At 55.4% G+C, this 19,322-nt stretch overlaps 1 protein-coding gene across 2 annotated transcripts in view; it reads left to right on the top strand.

The window, feature by feature from the left end:
- Scube1 (signal peptide, CUB domain and EGF like domain containing 1) overlaps positions 1–19,322 on the top strand; it is a 125,928-nt gene that overhangs the window by 59,109 nt on the left and 47,497 nt on the right. Inside the window, exons 5-7 of one of the 2 annotated variants that reach the window (XM_027954629.2) lie at positions 10,141–10,266; positions 13,997–14,113; positions 16,554–16,643. In XM_027954629.2, the coding sequence (XP_027810430.1) occupies positions 10,141–10,266; positions 13,997–14,113; positions 16,554–16,643 (333 nt within the window). The remainder of the gene's footprint in view (positions 1–10,140; positions 10,267–13,996; positions 14,114–16,553; positions 16,644–19,322) is intronic. The other variant, XM_027954630.2, reaches the window with a different exon arrangement.

The following is a 19,322-nucleotide window of genomic DNA, read 5'->3' on the forward strand; positions in this document are numbered from 1 at the left end:
CTGTGGAACACTGACCCATGCTCTTGAAAAAAGAGCAAGGTCCTCCATGTAGATGAAGTATCTGTCTACTGGGCCCCAAACCCTTGGAGCTCTTTAATCCTCAAGGTTCTGGGAAACAACAGCTGCCCCTGTGGTGCTGAGGGGGCAGGCACAGTCGGTGGGCGGCAGACAGCCCAGCCCTGCTCCACGGTGCAGCAGGGTGCTCTCTCCAACTCCTGGGGGCACAGTAGTGGACAGTCACTGCTGTAGCTCTAGGGAGCTGCTCACACCCTGAGAAAATCTCCTAGTAGTGTAGCCCTGCTGCTCTTGGGTCTCCAAGGACCACCATGGGAACCCTGATGGGGTGCTGCCATAGGGACCCCATGCCTGGGTTTTGTCCTTCTGGTCACTTATGAGAAAGGAGAAACAGACTTGTTTCCTGGTCAAGGCCTAAGTGTGGCACTGGACAACCTATTCCCCATAACATCCTTTAGGGTGTCCATGGAAGGAGGGGTAGGATTGATGTGTCAAATATTCGGTGCCTATTTAAACTAGGGCTTCGGATAAACCCGATTTTTTCAGTATCACCCATGCAACAATGGGAGCATACTTATCAGAAAGTATTTATTGTTTATGTGAAATCCAGGTCTAACTGGGCAGGCTGGATTGTTATTTGCTAAATCTGGCAACCCGAAGGAGGGAAGGACAGCTCCCGCCACCTGGCCTGAGGCTGCAGGAGCCCAGTGTCTCAGCCAGGCTTTCTCTGAGGTCCTATCCTGGGAGGCTTGGACTTGACTGTGGTGACACCTAGTGACTAGCCTGGGAAACTTCAGGAGGGGCAGGGGAAGGACGTTAGTCCTGGGAGAGGCCAGCCTTCCTGGAGCAACCCCTGCATCTGAGAGGGCTGTCAGGAAGCAGAGCAGGGTGCAGTCCCTCGTGCCTGCCTTTAGCCCTACAAGAGGCCTTCGTCTCCCCGCTTCACAGATAAGAAACAGCAAGTTCTGAGACCTCACACCTCAGAGGGCCAGAATGGGGACATAAGCCAGTGCTGAGTTCACAAAGCCCACCTCAGTGCCACCCACGCCCACAGGGCCCCAGGCAGCTCTGCAAATGCCCATCCATATGTCTGTGCAGACTGCTGTCCAGTCCTCAGGACTGGTCAAGGCCCCAGGGGGCGGGTGTGGCCACCAAAGGCCAGAGATTGGCGTCTACTGCTGCTTCCCAGAAAGCAGGGCCAGCCCTCCACTCTCATCCGGCACTCCAGGGGCCAGCGCAGGCTCCGTTCAGGCTACAGTGCCTGTCCCCCTGGGGGGCAACCGTGGCACTGAACTTGGTCCCAAGCTGAAAATGAACCTGTGGGTCGGCGCCCTTGGTTCTGCTGTCTCAGGTAGAGCAGCAGAGCTTTGGGAGCCACCCCTGGTGTGACAGGCAGAATGCTGAGATGCTCTGTGACCCAGGACAGCCCTGGTAGAAGAGGAGCGGCTCCATCAAGATAGTCTCCAAGGCTTCTTCCAAGCCAGTGGCTTGCTAGTGAACATGAAGCAGAATGGCAGCTTTTAAGCTGCCCAGGCCCTTCACTGGGGCATCAGCCATGCAACCCGCAGGAGTTTGGTCAGCACCTGCCATGGCTGCCCCTGTGGTGCTGTAGAGCAGGGCAGGGTGAGAGGCACGGACAAGGGGCAGGTGCACCTAAGTGGGATCTTGGGGCTGAAACAAAGAAGGCCCCCCCGACCCCTGTGGGATGGAAGACACAGGTGCAAGTGAGCAGGTAAACACGGGGGCAGCTCTCAGGGCAGAATATGGCGGGGTAGGGGGGCTAGCCAGGCAGCTTCCTGGGGCCCTGATGGGGCTATGAGACCCACAGGAGGGACTGGGGGATAAGGACAGCAGGGCTGGTGGGAAGGGAAGAAGAAGAGTGGGCAGATCAGGTGACACACCCAGCTGGGACCTAGGGCCCCAGATGCCCCAGGGGAGAAACTTTCCCCTTTGTTCAAAATGGTGTATCAACCAAAGTAGGTGGGGTAGTGAGGAGGAGGAAGGAGCAGAGTCCCCAAGGACTGACAGGTGGGCACCAGGGCTGGTGGGAAAAGATGTGAGCACTTGAGTGTTGGTATGGCTGACAGGGGTTGGAGTCCCTCTCCACCCACAAATTGGGAGACAAGTGCCTTTACCTCTCCAAGACACAGCATCCGCACCATCATGTGGGACTGCAGATGGTCCCTGGCAATCAGCTGTGGAGATGTGTTCAGGTGGGGAGGTTTGCTGAGAGCCAGCTCCACTGAGGAGATCTGGGCAGGTGAAGCCCATGGTCAGCAGTCACTCATTCCCAGGTGGTGCTATCTTGGGCTCATTGTTAGCTGGGGGTCTCATCTGAGGTACACGGCTGCTGGGGCCCCTCCAGGCCTGAGTTTTTCCCAGAGGAGGTAAGTTAGGGTTCAGGATGGGAGGTAGAGCCCTGGTTTCTGCTGAAGCCCAGGCTGCATAACAAAAGGCTCTGGATACACACTCCAGATGTTAACCTGCAACTGGCAGGGGGGCTGCAGGTTCCCTGCATCCAGGACCAGCCGGGGCCTGGAGACCAAGGCACTACTGTTGCCTGAGTGCCAGCCTCTCTTCTGATGAGAGTCCAAAGCCCAGAAAGGCTGCACCCAAGTCCTCAAAGCATTTGCATTCAACAAATGTTCCATGTGTATTCCCTCCAACATGAGCAGCTCGGGCCCTGCCACCTCAAAGTGGGGACAGTGTGTAACTAGCCAGTTATAATTAGTGTGGCAGGCTCTGTGATCGAGGAGGGAGGTCAGAGAACTGTTGGGGGAGGGTCAAGCACAGCCCCTAATACCACCAAGGGACTTGGGGAGCAGATGGGAACAAAGAGAGCTGCCTGGAAGAGGTGACCCCAAACAGGATCTCAGATAACACATCAGATATTGCCAAAGAAGGGAGCGGGAGTGTGACCTCGCAGAGGAAAGCACATTCACAAGGAAACTTGGCGAGGAGGGAGGGAGGCCGAACAGGGCTCTGGTACCTAGGGCTTGGGTGGGACATGCACACAAGCTAGAGGGTAGCTGGCAGGAGTCAGAGGACGGAGTGCCTGGTCCTGTTGGTCCTCGGCAGAGGCTTTTCTGTGTGTGTGTGTGTGTGTGTGTGTGTGTGTGTGTGTGTGGTTTTTTTGCTGTGGGAGGACATAGTCATATTTATGCTCTAGAAAGCTCCCTGTGCAGCTGGAGACAGACTGACCTTCCAGTCAGTCAGACCCAAGCTCCTTTCCAGTTCTACCATGTCCTACTCAAGTGACCACAGGCAAATTGCCCCACCTCTCTGAAGCACCTCTAACATGGGCAAAGCTGCTAACCTGGCAGGGTGGTGCCGTGGAGGTCTCTGTCTTCACTCAGAGCTGTGTGTGGGACAAAAGGGCGAGCTCTGGCCTCATGTAGCTCTCTGTGTCTCTAAGGAGCCTGGTGGCATCGTTCCCTGGCTGGACTGGGGCAGGGTCAGAATCCAGGCGCATTGCAGAAGCTGGCACTAGAGATGGTCTTGGAGAGATGGAGTGTGGGAATGGCCTTGGGCAGGAGACAGCTGAGCCATTGTAGTCCTTACATGGAACTGGGGGGAAAGTTCCCAGGGCTGCCTGCCTCACTGTCTCCTGGAAGCCCACTGGAAGGGCAGGTTCTGAGTCAAGGGTGGGTTTACAGCCCACACCTCCCTTACCATGCTCCTTGAGCAAGTGACTGATTCTTTCTTTGTCCTACTCTGCTCACTTGTCAAGTGGAGGTAACGGTGTCTTTGACAAGTGGTCCTATGGCCTCAAGGTTATTCACTTAAGTACTCAGTGTGCAGCAGGTCTCAATAAATGGCTATTCTGGTTGTCATCAACCTGTCATCACCACATTTCTTGTGGGCCTGTTCTGCAGCCCAGAGCTGCTGCCATTCTGTCTTGCAAGTCTGTCCCTGAGACCCAGCCCCTGTGCCTCCATATTCCCATCTGGTGGACTGCATAACCCCATGCCCCTCCCACCTCTGGGCTCATCTTGGGACACTAGCCAGGCAGTCTGTGGCAGGATATGGAGCGGGGCTCTGCACCCAGGCAGCTGTAGCCACAGCAGTGCTTGTTGTCCTCTCCCACAGTCCAGTCCCCTCGCTGCTCCTGGGCCCCATCTTCACAGGGCCTTTTCTTCAAACTCTTTGGAAGCTTGCTTTTCCCTGCGTGGCTTGGACTGAGCTGGGAAGGGCAGCAGCCTCTTCCTGAATCGCAAAGCTCCTGCCTGTTTCTTGGCGCCATCATTTTCTATTGACAATGTGAAAGGGAGGAAAATCCCTTCCTCACATGTCTGGGAATGCGGGGCAGAGCAAGGCCATTGGGTGGATTTTTGGTTTTGTTTTGCTTCTTCTCTTTGCTCTCCCTTCCCAGCCTGCCCTTTTCCTATGTGTTTGAACATGAACACAGAAAGTGATGTTATTGATGAAGTTTCCATAGCAACAGCCCTCAGGAGACACACGTTCCAGCTTTGTTATCCGAGCAGGGGGCTCCTAAGTACAAGCAGACAGCATGCCTCACGCCCACTGCAGAGGTATGATGTATGCACTGGTTTCAGGCATGCAGAGTTTGCTGTCTCTTTCCATGTGCACCCTGGGCCAGTGTCCAAAATTGATGGCAGGCCTTTAGGGAAAATAGGTCTTCCTGGGGAAGGGCTGCGAGCCCATCAGAAGGTTCAGGACAGGCGACGATGTGGGGAAGGGCCATTGAAGGGAGACATTGGGTGCTTCTGACTCAGTCGTGGCTGGGCAAATCCTTTCCCCACGCTGATCCCCACTCCATGTGTCATCTATGCAGCGGGTAGCACAGCACCTCCCAAGCAGCACCCAGAGCTGCTCCTGCCACAACTCATCACTGGCCTATGAACAACCTTTTGTGGCTCCTTCCTGCCCAGGAGAAGTCCCATGGCAGTTTTATGTGCACCCTCAGCCTGCTACTCCCCTCACCCAGGACTGAGGGCCACATGTCATGCAGCATACCTGTGACACAGGTCCTGCAACTGTCTGGTTTTACGCAGGTGGAAACCAGGCTCAGACATGAAGGAAACTGCCCAAGGCTGTAGACACTTGGCAGAGTCCACGTGTGGATCTGGTGATGCAGTGACAGAGCATCGTCTCCTCACTGCGCCCAGCCCAGCCCAGGCACCAGGGAGACACTCAGCCAGAGTTTGCAGCACCTAATTGGATTTGGATGGGTTATGTCAGATTAGATTTGGCGTGGTGGGCAGCCTGGACTGGCAGGCACCAGGCCTCTGAAGACCAGGGCTTCTGGAAATAGCTCTGGAGTTCTATCTGGACTCCCCTCAGGGAGGAAAAACATTCAGAGCCTCTGTTGAGCTTGGTGCTCCTGGTTCCTCCATGTCCAGATGGAGGGAGAAAGAGGGTGGATCTTATAGTTTGGTTCCCAAGAACAGTCATGGCATAAGCAAGGAGATGCAGAGGACAGAACTCACTCTTGCAGGAAGCTGCTCTGTGCTTGGCCTGGGCTGGGGCTGGGAGTGGGCTAGGTCTGCATCAGAGGAACATGCAGGCTGGCACAGTGAGGTGTCTGCTGCCATAGCAGACTGGAGCAGGCCTGCTGCTCAGAGGAGTCGGGCAGGGTTGCAACTGCAGATGAGGTGAGCACTTCCCAGCTGGAGCTCAGGACCACTCTCCTGGAACAGAAGTGTCTGGTCCCAAGCACCTCTAATGCCCTGGGGTTTATCTTCACACACTCACTTGGCCATGGGCCTCTCATGGGAGCCATCTGCTACAGGAGAGGACAAGCTACCTCCCTGCTCTTGCTCCCACCTCAGGTCAGCACAGCCCTGAGAGAGGAGATGAGAGGACATGCTACAGCTCTGCCTGGAGGCTTGGAGGGAGGCCTGTGTGCCACCCCAGTCCTGTGCCCCACTGCCTTGTCTATAAAGTGAGACGCTGGAGTGGGCCACCTTAAGACCCTTTTAGTCCTGGGGTCTCTTCAAGTCCAGGACACCATGTCGAATAAGGGAGACAAGACTGTTCCACAGTGAGTGCACGACTTCCTCAGAACTTTTAATGTGTGCCATGAATTTTCTCCCATCAGGCATCTGAAATACCTGAATGTGTTTCTAGAACACAGAGCCAGAATGCCCCAATAGCACTTTTAAAATTCTTACCTTGCCCCCTATTATAGTAGACAGTGGGTTGATCTGCTCCTAGGTAGGACAGCCTTTATTCCTCTTTTCCTCCTCTTCCTCCTCTCTCCTTTTGCACTCTTCTCTCTCTTCCCCAGCCACTCTTTGCTGAGCCCCCACCCTGTACCAGGCCCAGTGCTGGGAACTTGTGCTACGGAATAAAGCTCAGGTCTCCCTGTAGGTTACCCATGGCTGGCAGGGGAGAGCAACATAGGCAGCTGACCCTTCAGCACAGGCCACAGGAAGCAGGCAGAGGCAGACGCTGTGTCCACGGCGTGCTTTCTGGAGGAGGTGCTCTCTCGCGCTCTTCAGTTTCCTCTGCAGCAACACTCCGGGGTAGACTCCTCAGCCCCATTTCATGGCTGACAAAACAGATGCAGAGAAGGTAGCCGTCCAGTCAGAGTCTTTGATGGTGGTGAGCATGGCTGGGCATCTGAGGACCTGGAGCTGGCTGCTCTCCGTGGCTGTTTGTGCGTTGGCTTGGTAGGCACTGACCTGGAGTGGGCAGTGCACAGCATGGTGCTGGCACCAACCCCAGCAACGGGACACCCCCACCTAAGGTGCCCAGTTGGAGAGACGCACGGAGCTGGGGTGGGGTGCCGAGCCACCCCATCAGGGGGAAGAGCTCAGAGCCATGGGGCCTGGTCCTGAGCTGCTCTGGGAAGAAGGCTGCCTCAGCAGGGCAGAGGCAGTGTCCAGGACGTCCCCAGAGAAGAGGACGCTGTGCAGGACAACCTCCTGTGCTCCTGCCCATGCAGGTGGGTCTTCTTTGGCCTGTAGGAGCCAGTGCTGCTCCCAGTGGAAGTGAGGTAGCACAGCCACCCAGGAGCCAAAGTGACAAGCAGAGGTGGCTGCAAGTTGCCCCCAGGCTGGGCAGTTGTGGCCATCTTTGGAGTGGTTGCAAGGGTTGCTTTAAAATGTGGTGGTGATGCTGGACGCCACTTCTTGCAGGGGAAGGCCCCGGAAGCCCTCAGGCCTCCTCTTCCCCTCCATGCAGCAGGGAGCCCAGCTCCACAGGGCTGCAAGGCTGCTCCTCGCAGGCCTGCCCTGCTCTTGTTTTGAAAAATATAGTTTTTGGTAAAAGTACATTATTTAAATTCTTTTCTGTGTGATGGACATGGGTAATATAACATGTGGACTCGTACACCTGGGCTCTTTGGTCTCCTCTGTCATTGTTAGGAATGTAAAGAGGACCGAAAGCCACCCCAGCTGACCCTGGGCTGGAGAGGCAGGGGGCGCTTCAGGACCTGGGGCAGAAGGCAGAGTGCTCAATGGCTATCTGGAATCTGGTGAGGGGCCTCCAGGCAAAGGGTGGAGGCCAGCCCTCTTCCCTACAGTTGCCAGAGAAAACCCAGCCAGGACCTTTGAAACCAGACTCCCCCTCCCCAGCTCTGCAGCTCCACATGCTGACCCTGGGTTGCTACCGTAATGCTGGATTATGCCCCCAGGTTACCCTTTGCCAGCAACTATGGCAACTCTTGGCTCATTATTAAAATCCACGTGCTCAAACGGAAAGATGATTAGATGGCAAGTTGTGAAAGGGGAGATGGAGGGAGTTCTAAAGGTCATGCTCTTTAGTCCAGGGTTCTTGGATGCAGCAGTTCTCCAGGGATGAGTTTTACAGCGGGTGTGATCAGCAGGGCTTCTCGTAAATTGCTATCCTTTGACTGGAAGTGGAAATTCAATCTCCCTTTCTTCATCATGTCCAAGCCTGAGCGAAACAGGGGCCTCAGACTCCTCCCGCTCAAGAAGCAGCACAGATCTGCGTCAGTGTGGGCACCTGGGGCAGCGCTGGGAAATTGACAGGGGGAATTGACCAGACTAAACTCAGGGATCGGGAAGTTTGCTGAATTGGTGGGGTTTGAGATGCGCCTAGGATTTTTTTTTGTGGAAGGCAGGAGAGGGAGTTTCCCAGGAGAAAGGAGAAGCTTCTCAAGGACGGTACCAGGTGTGTGGGATTGGGAACTTGGGGAGTATGTGCAGGGGGCAGGGCTGCAGTGTGGGTGGAACAAGGGAGCCACAGGAGCCTTGTGAGCAAGGAAGGAGGGGTCACCCTAGGCTCTGAGCCCACCGTTGACATTGCCCATTAATGATGGTCATGGAGACTGCTTGGTGGCCACCACTCACTGGCCAAACCTTCTCAGAGGCTGGAGTCTCCCAGAAGACCTGCTGAGAGACTGAACGTGTCTAAATGTCTAAGAAAGACCCCCTCCTGAAAGCCACCTCTGAAGCGGGGTGACTGGCCTCTCCAGGACCTAGCAGGGAATCCCTTTCTCCAGATCTGCAGGGGGAAGCAGCAGCTTTCAGAAGTCAGGCTCCTGTAAGGATGTCTGGTCTGTTAGTGAACACCTTCAGCAGGCCTGGCATCTGCCCGTCTGTGACCTCATTTCATCTCTCACCTACTCCAGGACAGTCGTGCCAGCTCGGAGATCATGAGGCTCAGAGAAGTGAAGCAGGTATCCCCAAGGGCAACAGCTGGTAGGGAAGCCAAGTCCACACCTACACCTGCCTGCCTCTGCAGGGCCTTTCTAAGAAAGCGATGTGCTAGCACTGGCTAATACCAGCTTCAAAGCCAACCGTGTCCATGGCGTCCCTACTCCAGTGGTCCCTGTGGATACCACCACACCCCCATAGCTTGAAATCAGCCAAGGGGAGGGTTTGCACCACAGAACTTTGCAAAGACTGCAGATCAGCCCTCCACCCTTTGACCCCGGGTGTTAAGCCTCCATCAACACTCCTCCGTGATAGTCATGCATCAGAGCCAGTGGGAGTTGAGAAAGGAGAGAGCTGGTCTCTCCACCTGAACTTGAAGCCTCCTGTGAGGCACAGCAGCAGTCAGGTACTGTGCATCTTTAATCACTGGCTGGTGGGTAGACTCTGCATCATGCAACAGTTGGACAGGAAGAAGTTGAGAAGGCAAGGTGAAGAATGGCCAAAAGTGAAGAAGCAGATGAGACCAGGAGTTTGGGCACTGGGCAAAGTGCAGGCTTCACTCTTTTCCATTTTGGGGGTTTTGAGTTTAACATTAGACTTTTAGGGGTGTTGCAGATTGACTCCAGGGCCTGTGTGCACTGGGCGGGCACTCTACCACCCAGCCACACCCCACCCCTATATTATTTTAAGCTGTAGTATGACTGCCACGGGGTTTGTGTTTTTACATGTTGCATTGCTGCATGCTTGTGTTTATGGTGTGCAGGGTCAAGATGGAGCTGGCCCTCTCCTAAAACAAGAGTCCAGTGTGTGCTCTGGGGAGGAGAGGCCACCTGTGTGTTCACCCACCAGGCCGGATTCCCACCTCTCTCCAAAGCCGGCTTCGCTCCTCCACAGCTTCTTGCAGGTGGAGATGGAGTCAGGTCACAGAGCTGAGGTGCAGGCTGCAGCTCTTCCCTTTCAACTGCCTTTGGCCTCTTAATGGACTTGTGACCCACAGGCTCTCACTTGACCCCTGACCTCATAAATTCTGGAAGCTCCTCACAAATCACCAGGAAGATAAACATCAACTTGGGTCAGTGGAAGGAGGTCTGAACTACTCCAGGCAAACAGGGAGGGGAGATGGAGGGAGGGAAGTTTCTGGGACCGTGGGGGACAGACCAAATGGCCCTGACCTGAAAGCAGTTCCGAAGACCTAACCCACAATGTGGCTTAGGGCAGGAGCCTTGCCAAGTTAGTCCCCAGTTTTCATTTACAGTGCAGCTCACAAAGCACCAGGCCTTGGCATAGTGTCCTTGGCCACTAGGACCATCCTATGTGTCTCCATGTGGATTACCAGTCCACACCTGTGTGTGTATGTGTGTGTGTGTGTATGTGTATGTGTATGTGTGCGTGCACGTGCACTTGCACTTGCACATGTATGTACACACCAGCATACATGGTGTGCAATAGCAGTCCGGAGCCTATCATTTAATCATGACATTGTTTCTCTCCCTCTCTCTCCCTGGTCCCCAACCCCTCTCTTGTCTGTCTCTCTTCCCAGAGGGTATGAACTGCATGAACAAAGACCACGGTTGTGCCCACATCTGCCGGGAGACGCCCAAAGGTGGGGTGGCCTGTGACTGCAGGCCCGGCTTTGACCTTGCCCAAAACCAGAAGGACTGCACACGTAGGTAGATGGAGGCAATGGGTCACACACCCCATGCGTCTCCCGCCATTGCTTTGTAAAGGGTCTGTCCAGTCTGCTGGCTGTTGGCCAGGGAGGACTATGAGCTCCATGGGGTGGAAAGAAGGGCAGCTCTGCTGAAGGGCCCTTGGTGGGCTGGAGAGGTGGGCTGTGAACCCTGGGTTTGGGGTTTTTCCCTACCTGCTGTGACACTACCAGCATAGCCCCAGGAGCTGGCCTGGACTTGTGAAGGTCCCTGAGCTGAACTCTGCAGTGGGAAGGAGGGGCTGTGGTACTAAGATCTAGATGCCCAGGTTTCTGGAAGGGCCTGGCAAGCCCTCAGGAATGGGAAAATGTGAAGAAGCAGAGGAATGTCCTGGGGTCCCATTTCCAGACTGTGCTGATGTGACTTCCAGGCTCAGAAATCAGCACTCACAGTGGCTGACTACAAGTGGTAAGACCCTGGGAGGCCACAGGTACCACAAGAATGGCTGGGGAGTTGGCCTGCAACATTCAAGTGTCACCCAGCTCTTAGCATGGCCACTCAGCTCCCCATCAGGAGTAGGGCCAGGAAGCAAAGTGGGACGGGGGCTGAATGCACTCGGCTGCCCTTCAGAGCTTCACAACGGCTACCAGGAGACAGCAGGATACAGACTCTGCCCACTGGGAACAGGGATGCCCAGGTTGGCACCACATTTGCCCTGGGTCTGCCAAGAGCCAAGGAAGGCTGTGGTAAGCACTTCCATCTCAGCCAGAGCCACAGGCTTCAACATGCTCACTTTCTGCTGCAGAAAAAATAGGATGGAAGAGTCTGATTCCAACCCTGAGAGACAGCGCTCCTTGCCGGGACTGTGGAGTGGGGGCCTGAGGCTGCCTGCTGGTGTGAAGGAAGTGGCCTTCCTTCCTCTCCTCATTCTGTACAGAAGATACTCGTCCATGCTGGTCCACCGTCCTTTGTCATTGTGACTTCTTGTCACCAGCTCACTGGTGTGTGTCTCACCACAGCTCTCCCAGTTCAGGGTCAACTCAAACAGTGGCCAAAGCCCTGGGGATCCACATGTATCAGACACTGTCCCCACCTCCAGGAGCTTGTGCTTCAGCGCCAGGGTACCACCATGTGTGCCCCAAAGGAAGGGACTTCCTTCTGCCCAGGTGTAGCCCCAGAGGAGGACCATCCTTCCTCTCTGCTTCTCGTTCTTTGCCATGGGACAGCAAAAAAAAAAAAAAAAAAAAGCATGACTGTGTCACCAAGTCAGGACAAATGGGGCAACCTCAGGAGTCCAGCCAGGGTCCCTCTCCTTTAACTGCAGAGAAACCACCTGCCACCTGGCCACTTGCAGAACAGAAAATGCTACCTCTGGCCTCCTCAGTCCTCCTCCTTGAGTGATCTGAATTTGCTCATGAAAAAGGACCCGAACAGAATGCAGGCAGCCTTCAGCCAAGTACGCTTCAGTCAGAGGACAGGCTGAACTTCCCTCAGTGCTGGACCTTGAGCCAGGAAGGACTGGGACTGGTTGGTATCTAATTCAGTAATCCATCTGGGACAAGAGCCTCAAGGGCATAGTGTGCTCGGAGAGCATCTCCTGAAAGGCCGACTTGGTTGGAAAAGTCAGGGACAAGGCAGGGGATGGAGGGTCAACAAGAGAGTGACGGTCCTGCGGCCTCCTGGGAATAGACTGCCTAGCCATTCCAGGCTTGGGTTCTTCTGTGGTTCATGAGGCAGGGCTATTTAGCTGAGACCTGTGCCCTAACCTTTTGAAGTCACTTTCAGTTCAGGAAATTCTGGCTCTTAAGTTAGGCTGGGGCTGGGACCTGACTTAGCAGCCTCTCTGGACCCAGGAGCCAGGATGGGAGGCTGCTGCAGGCCTCTGCACCAAACTCTTATCCCTCCAAAGACAGCCATTTTCTCCTTCCACTCCTTGTATTCCCAGACCTGTACTTCCATGTACAAGCTGAAGGTCTGGTCCTTGGGGGTGCTTGAGATGCTCAGACGCCTGCGTAGAGGGAACAAGGGAACAGGAGCCATTTTGGGGGTACAACCCATCTCTGGGAGCCCAGAGCTTGGGAAGGACCATCAACACTGTTCTTGCTGCCTTCTCTGTATCTCTACCCAGACCCATGCTGAAACGGACTCTTTTCAGTTCCGTGAAGGCATATACTGTCCAGCCCAGGTCTGCCAGGATCTATGTAATCCAGCAGCCCTGAGCCCTTGGCTCCCCGGGTCTCCTCCTGGTCAGAGAGACACACTGTTTCAGAGCTAGGACGCGGGGCCTGCAGGAGGCGGCTCACCCTGGGATGAGGAGATACCCCCCTGCAGAGAAGGACCAGGTGCTTGTGCTCTGAGCCCTGTTAGGTTCCTGAAGCATTTCAAGCTCCTTGAAACTTCATGCTGCAAGTTAGGTCAAGAGGAAGCTGCCCATTCGAGCTTCTGTTTGCTAAGGACAGTGTCTGAGATGCTGGGAAGCCATTCTTTTTATATCCTTACCTACTGTGGAGACTGCATGCACTGAAGGCTGAGGATCACCACCTCTCAGGACAGGGAGTGCCCAGGTACTCCATGGCAGTCTCCATGAATGGAGAAGCACCAGTGAAGTGTAGCTGAAGAAGTCCATTCTGAAAGGTTTGGGTCCCTCCTCAGGGAGCTACCACCAGTGACTTCCCTCTGTCAGCAGCCATGCCAATGGGCCTTCCTAACAGAATGTGATTGATTCAAACTCAGTTTGGGATTGGGGGCTGCTGTGCCCATAGTTGGTCTGAGATCTGTTCTTGTGTATTTGGTCTTCAAGATGGTTTGCCGAGTACGTTAGCCCAGTACGTTAGCGTCTGTCTGGGAGACACACTGTATCAACTTGGTATGCATGCACCCAAAGAACACACATTTCCACACCGGCTTCCTGTGGGGCAGGGCAGGGCCAGGAGGGCTCCACAGAGATCTTGACTCCCCTTGTTCTCCTCTAGCACTCTCTCTCTCACCCTGGAAACTCATAATGTGGTTTCTTTTAAATAAACTTGAATTGGCCATTTCTCCTAGCCCGGGCTGGCTCTATTTTGTTCAGCCCCTTGTGCGCAAGCCAGCTGGCTGACGGACATCAGGTCCCCTGGGCTATAGGCGTTGCCAGCTTTTGACGCTGTTTAGGTCACTTTCAGCATCACACCTCAGGTGGCAATAACTGCCAAGATCTACCTGTCTAGACGTTCCTAGGCCCAGGGGTTGGAAAGCTATGAGGGGGAAGAGCTCCAGCTGACTGGCCAGGGACCCAGAGCAGGTGACATCCTTGAGAACATCCCTCTACATGCTCCAAAACATGCAGAAGACAGACAACTCTGCAAGAACTAAGGAAATGAGTGTCACCTCAAATCATGGCTACCACCTCTGCCCTCAGCTTTGGAGAATGTCCTAGTGTCCACAGACATTTGCCCCATTGATGTAGTTGGAGAGGATGGGACAGCAGCCACCCCACTCTCTAACCACCACCATCCGGCACAGCAGCTGCGCACCTCTGTTCCCAGCTGAGAGGGCCAGAGTCCACACCCATTCAATTCTAGGGACAGCGTTGGGTCTGAGACCCTGGAGGGCACAGGGCAGGGAAGCACATCTGCTGCCTGTGAGCCCAGCAAGCCCAGTTCAGGCCCTCGCGTTCCTCCCCCACCCCAGAAGCAACACCAACGCCCACAGACTAACCCTTCTGTTGTTCTGTTTATACACGCGTGTGTACACTTTGGGCCTAACTAGTAACCTGTAACTATGGAAACGGAGGCTGCCAGCATAGCTGCGAGGACACGGACACAGGCCCCATGTGTGGCTGCCACCAGAAGTACGCCCTCCACTCAGACGGTCGGACGTGCATCGGTAAGTTGACACCGCATACCGGCCTCGCTCCACCTGCCCGCAGGGTAAGGTCGCCTACAGTCCCCATCACAGAAGGAAGCCGAGGGAAGCAAGAGAAAGCAGGGGTCCCCAAGTGTCAGCTTTTGTGGACACTTACCCTAGGTCCCATAGACCCCTGGGTCCAAATCCCCAGCAACTCCTGGTGCAGGGCAGGTGGTCTGCGGGGAGGAGGAGCCTGTGTTCCTCAAGAGGGCTTCATCGGCACCTCGGCACCAGGGTTTCTCTGAGATGGAAAACCCGTGTCCAGATCTGTTTAGTCTCGTGGCCACCATTAGTTCCACGAGTGCCCAAAGCAGTCTGGAAAGCCCAGAGGTGTCCTCAGAACACAGGTGGTGGCGGGTGAATGGTGTGCATCCTTGGGGCCTGGGGTATGGCTGCTTTGAACTGCTTCTCATTCCAAGCTGACGGGGCTCTCGCAGTACTTCCTCCCCACCTGAAGTCCCTCCTCAGTGACACCCCACCCATCACCTCACTGCCACAGGAGTCCTGATCTGAGTCTCGGCCACTTGCTTCCTCCAGGCCCATATTTCCAAGGGGAAGCTTGAATATTTGTGATTGTTTCATGCCATGATCACTAGCAGTTTTTCCTCCTACTCAAAAGTAACAGCAGATTTTTTAACTGAGAAGAAGAGGCATTTCAGAGCTGCGCCCAGAGTTCTCCCTCCTCTCTGTCCGCAGCGCTGGCGCACTAGCACGAGTCAGTGACCATGGTTGTTATTGTTTTAAAAAGGCCCTGTCTCTGATTGCCGTCTCTGGGAAGTGTTTCTGGAGGGATTTTCGAGTGACAGAAAGGGGGGTTGTTTAGCAAGATAAGCACACAAGGCCTGGGGTTGCTGTAGCACTCCGTCCCCTGTGGCTGCTCCCTCGTGTCTTGGAGAGCTGGGTGCTGGCCGGGCGGGGACACCGGGCTGTCACCTCCCAGCCCAGGGCTGTGGTCATGGGCGCTGCTGCCTGCGGTGGTTCTCCCTCTGTGTGGTCTCTCCTCTCAGATAGCCGTTGTTATTTCATTTTATCTCATCCCTCCTGCTTCTCTGGTGATGGTCCCTGATTGCCTGTCTTGTCTGACAACTGACGTTTGTTAATTATTTTCAGAGCCAAAAGCCAAAACCAAACCAACCAAACAATCAAAAAACAAAAAAAATTAAAAGCCAAACCGGGTCTCAGACCAGTGTCTCTATTGCAGCCTGATCCCGTCTAGAACTCCTGTCCTCTGGCCTTTCTCCCTCACTGTCCCCCAGGCTCTCCTGGGCTCTGCCTCCCTCCTGTCTTGTCTGCTCCTGGTCTCCTGGGGTTTGTGCATCCAGTGGGGCCACAGGCCACTGGACCAGCGCAAACAGCTGCCCGACCAGATGCACTCCCAGCCCGTCTAACCCCTCTTGTCTGTGTCCTCCTGATTCATTCCGACTCATTTTTTAAAAATGCTCTAACACCTGCTGCACGTGGCGGTCCCTGCTTGGATCTCTTTCTGAAGTAACTTCCCAGGTCCTCGCCTCCCTCCCCCCATTAGACATTTCTGACTCAGCTTTGCCGCAATGGCTTCCTTCCTTCCAGGATGAGAAACCTCTGTCTTTGCTCATGTCACCAGCTCCCCCTGGGGACAGTGTCTTCACACAATCCAGACTGAGCAAGGGAACCAGCTAACCTCTACCCCTACAAGAAGCCTCCTGCACAGCTTTGCACCCGGAGGCTGCCCGGCTGCCCCAGGCTGTTCCTTCTCCCACTCCTACAGCAGCTGCCCCCTCCTGCAGCCTCCTGCTGAACTTGAATGCCCAGCCCTCATCCTCTAGACAAGCAGGCAACCAGCGCTGCCCAAAGCAACCCCGGGGTCCTGCGTCTGCTCGGCAGGATCCACTGTTCTGTGTGTGCGCTTGTGTTTCTCCATGTGTTTTGGTCTTAATTTTGCATGAGTGACACTTTCATGTCCTTGTGACAGGGCATCTGCTGTCCCAGGCACATCCATCACCGGACCTCGCGGCCCTGTCCCCTTGTCCTGTGCCTTGTCCTGTGCCTGCCTCTCCAGCCTGAGCTATGGGGGTCTGTAACCACTTGTCTCCGTGAGCACTGCGGTGCTGGTGTCTGCACTGTGGCCTCTGCAGAGCATCCTCCTGCTCTGGCCTCAGCCGCCTCTCCTATGTTGTTGCACATGGGACTGTGTCCATCTGTCCTGGGTCGTGTCACAGTCACACCCTCTTCTGCACGCCCCACCCTTGCTGCCTCTCTGCTCTGCCTGAGCACACCTACCCTGGAGGTCCTGGGATGGGCCCCTTGGCAAGGACAGTGCGCTGGCCGCATGCTGTGTTGGCTTCGTGTGCGCCATGCTGAGAGGCTGGCTGTCTTGGGCCGCAGGACGTGGGCTCTCATTAACCTCTGGCTCCGTGTTTGTCCCTTACTTGTGTTTTAGAAAAGGATGAGGCTGCAATTGAGCGCTCTCAGTTCAATGCCACGTCAGTAGCTGATGTGGACAAGCGGGTGAAACGGCGGCTACTCATGGGTAACACTTTTCTTCCACTTCCTTTGTCATGCTTGCCCTTGTGTGTGCTCGTGCAGGTGAGCGTGTATATGTGCATGTGGGGTGAGTGCGCTGGTGCGTGAGGGTGAGCGTGTGTGTATGTGCGCATGTGTGTGCGGGTGGACCCCTGCGTGGAATGGTGTGTGCCCCTGTGTGCACAGTCACATGTGTTGTGTGTGAGTGTGGGGGGCTCCGCTGCAGATGGGAACTCATTTTTTTCCTTTTTAAAGTTTTTACCTTCCATCAAACGCACTTGTTTCTTTGTTTGTGTGTTCGTAGCACAGAACCCAGCGCCATGTCTAATGGGCTGAGCATGTCGGGAGGTGTTTGCCGTAAGCCTCCTCCCGAGCGTAGATCCCCACGTGTGCATAAGCCCGGCTGGCACAGCGCACGGGACTCAGAAGCCAAGGAGGCCTTGGTGGGGAGGGGCCCGCAGCCCAGGCCTTCTCCAACTCCTCTCCTGGGAGGGAAGTCACCATCCAGTCCTCTCGTCCTCAGGGGAGTCACCTAGTTCTCAGGGTGCCCTGGGAGGCCTGCTGGCTAGTGTGAGGAAAAAAAGAAGGAAGAGGAAAGAATGGCCGCCCTTGGACCGAGCACGGGATGCGGGACAGAAAGCGGCACCCACCGCCACTCACGCCTGGACCCAGCAGCTGCTTCTGCAGTTCGGGGTCGCCAGTCTGAGGGCTTCAGCCGTTGCCTGGGGCCTCCTGGGTACAGCTGCGGACTCTGGGGGTACAGCCTTTCTGGTGATGCTCTGATGGCTCACATCAGCCCTGGGAACCATGGACTTAAGGATGTAGTCCCCATTTCTCAGAGGAAGAAACGGGTTCCTGGGGTCCCCAGGCTTGTCCAAGATCGCACACTACCCAACACAGCCCAGACACAATGGGTCCTCTCAGTGTTGGGATTGCTGGAGGTCAGAGCTGAGGGTCCCTGAAAGGTCACCTAGTTTTGTGTTCCTCATATGAACCTCCAAGGGGCCCAGGCATCTAGAGAGGAAATAGGAGGGAGGTCTGGGGCACAGGAGGGACATAGCCCTGTGCTGGCCAGAAGGCTGGAGGCCTGCAGGCTGTGCTCAGTGAGCACCAAACACCTGCACTGGGAGGGTAGGTGTCACCCTCCTCCTCAGATGCACGCTCCAAGACCAAAGAGGTCTGAGCACTCATCCTGAGCATCTGGGCTGACAGGATAGGCCCAGGCTGGAAGCCGTCCTCCACAGAGTCTCTGGAGGGACCATCTTTTGGACGTGGGTGTGGCCTTGGAGGCTTGTCCAGGCAGTCATGACCACAGCCTCCAGGAGGTGAGAGTCAGCATGTTGGACCCCTGGAGTGGTGACAGAGGTGGGTGCCAGCAGCCCCAGGGATCAGTGTTGTGAGGCCACACTCAGGACTCAGGACCCAGACTTTCACCTCACTTCCTAAGTGCTACAGGTACTGTTGAGGCCTGAGCCCCACAGAAAGCCTCTAAAGCCCTCCCCCTCCCTCCCCCCCCACACCTCCCACCACACACACACACACACACACACTCTTCCCAGGAAGGAGCTAGGTGGCAGAAGAGGCCAAGCTGAGCTGGTGCTGCAGGGGTGGTGGGCAGGGTGATGGGGCAGGGCCTCTGCACTTGCCTTCTGTGATTAGAAGCAATGGACAGCCACCCCAGCCAGATCCTGGGGGGCCAGGGAGGCGAGGAACCCAGCCACCTCTCTTTGGGCTTGGTAGGCAGAAAAGGGGAGCAAATCAAAGGGTGTGGGCCAGGATCAAGGTGAGGACCACAGTGAAGTCAACCTTCCCCACATTCCCACCTCTCCCATCACTGAAACCTGCCATTCACCCCCCAAAAGCCTGTCCTCATTCTCAGAAGAGGCCTCTCTCTCCTCTGGTGTCCTTACAGCTCTTGCCATGGGTGGATAGGCCAGTGTCCTAACTCACACTCTCAGAGCTTTTCAGAAAAAGTCAGTCTTGGGGCCCAAAATCTAAAGCACAGTTGAACCTCCAACTCAAGAGCCCTGTCTTTGAAAGCAGCCTCTGAGGTAAAGATGTAAGATCTTGTTGGACTTTAGGCCCTAACTGTTAAACCCCAGGGAGGTGTCGCTGTTCCCAGGCTGTATTAATAGAGACAAGGTATGGAGAATAGGAGAGGTGAATACCCACATTCTGCCTTATGCCAGTCAGCACATACCTGGGTATCAGGTTCAGAGCCAGGTCCTGCAAGGAGAGTGTCTAGACAGTGAAAGGAATCGGAATTGGGTGAGACTCGCTTATTAATGCTACTAGAGTTTTTGATCTCTGAAGAAGCACCAGCACCTTATCCCGGGAGATCCTCGGGCTTGTGGGGCTGGGGCTGGGAGAGAGTAGGACAGGCAGAGGAGGAGGTGTACCCATCAGCAAACGAAGAAGCCGATACCCCCAGGAGATCCATGACCAAGTTAGACCCTGGACCACCTGGCTCTACGGTCTGTGCCCGTCACCACTGCACTGGCCAGCTCCCCACCTGCCACCCCGAACCAGTGAGTGCTTGTGAGACACCAGGACCTGAGTGGTTGGTCTCCTGTGAGCAGGACCTGGTGAGGTCCTGTCCGTGCTCCTCCAGAGCAGGGCACCTGCATTGCAGGACACCAGGGCCAAGAGGCCTCACAGGCATCTTCTGTCTGAGAAGCCCCCTGTC

Source organism: Marmota flaviventris, chromosome 3 (assembly GCF_047511675.1).
Source record: "Marmota flaviventris isolate mMarFla1 chromosome 3, mMarFla1.hap1, whole genome shotgun sequence".
NCBI lineage: Eukaryota > Metazoa > Chordata > Mammalia > Rodentia > Sciuridae > Marmota > Marmota flaviventris.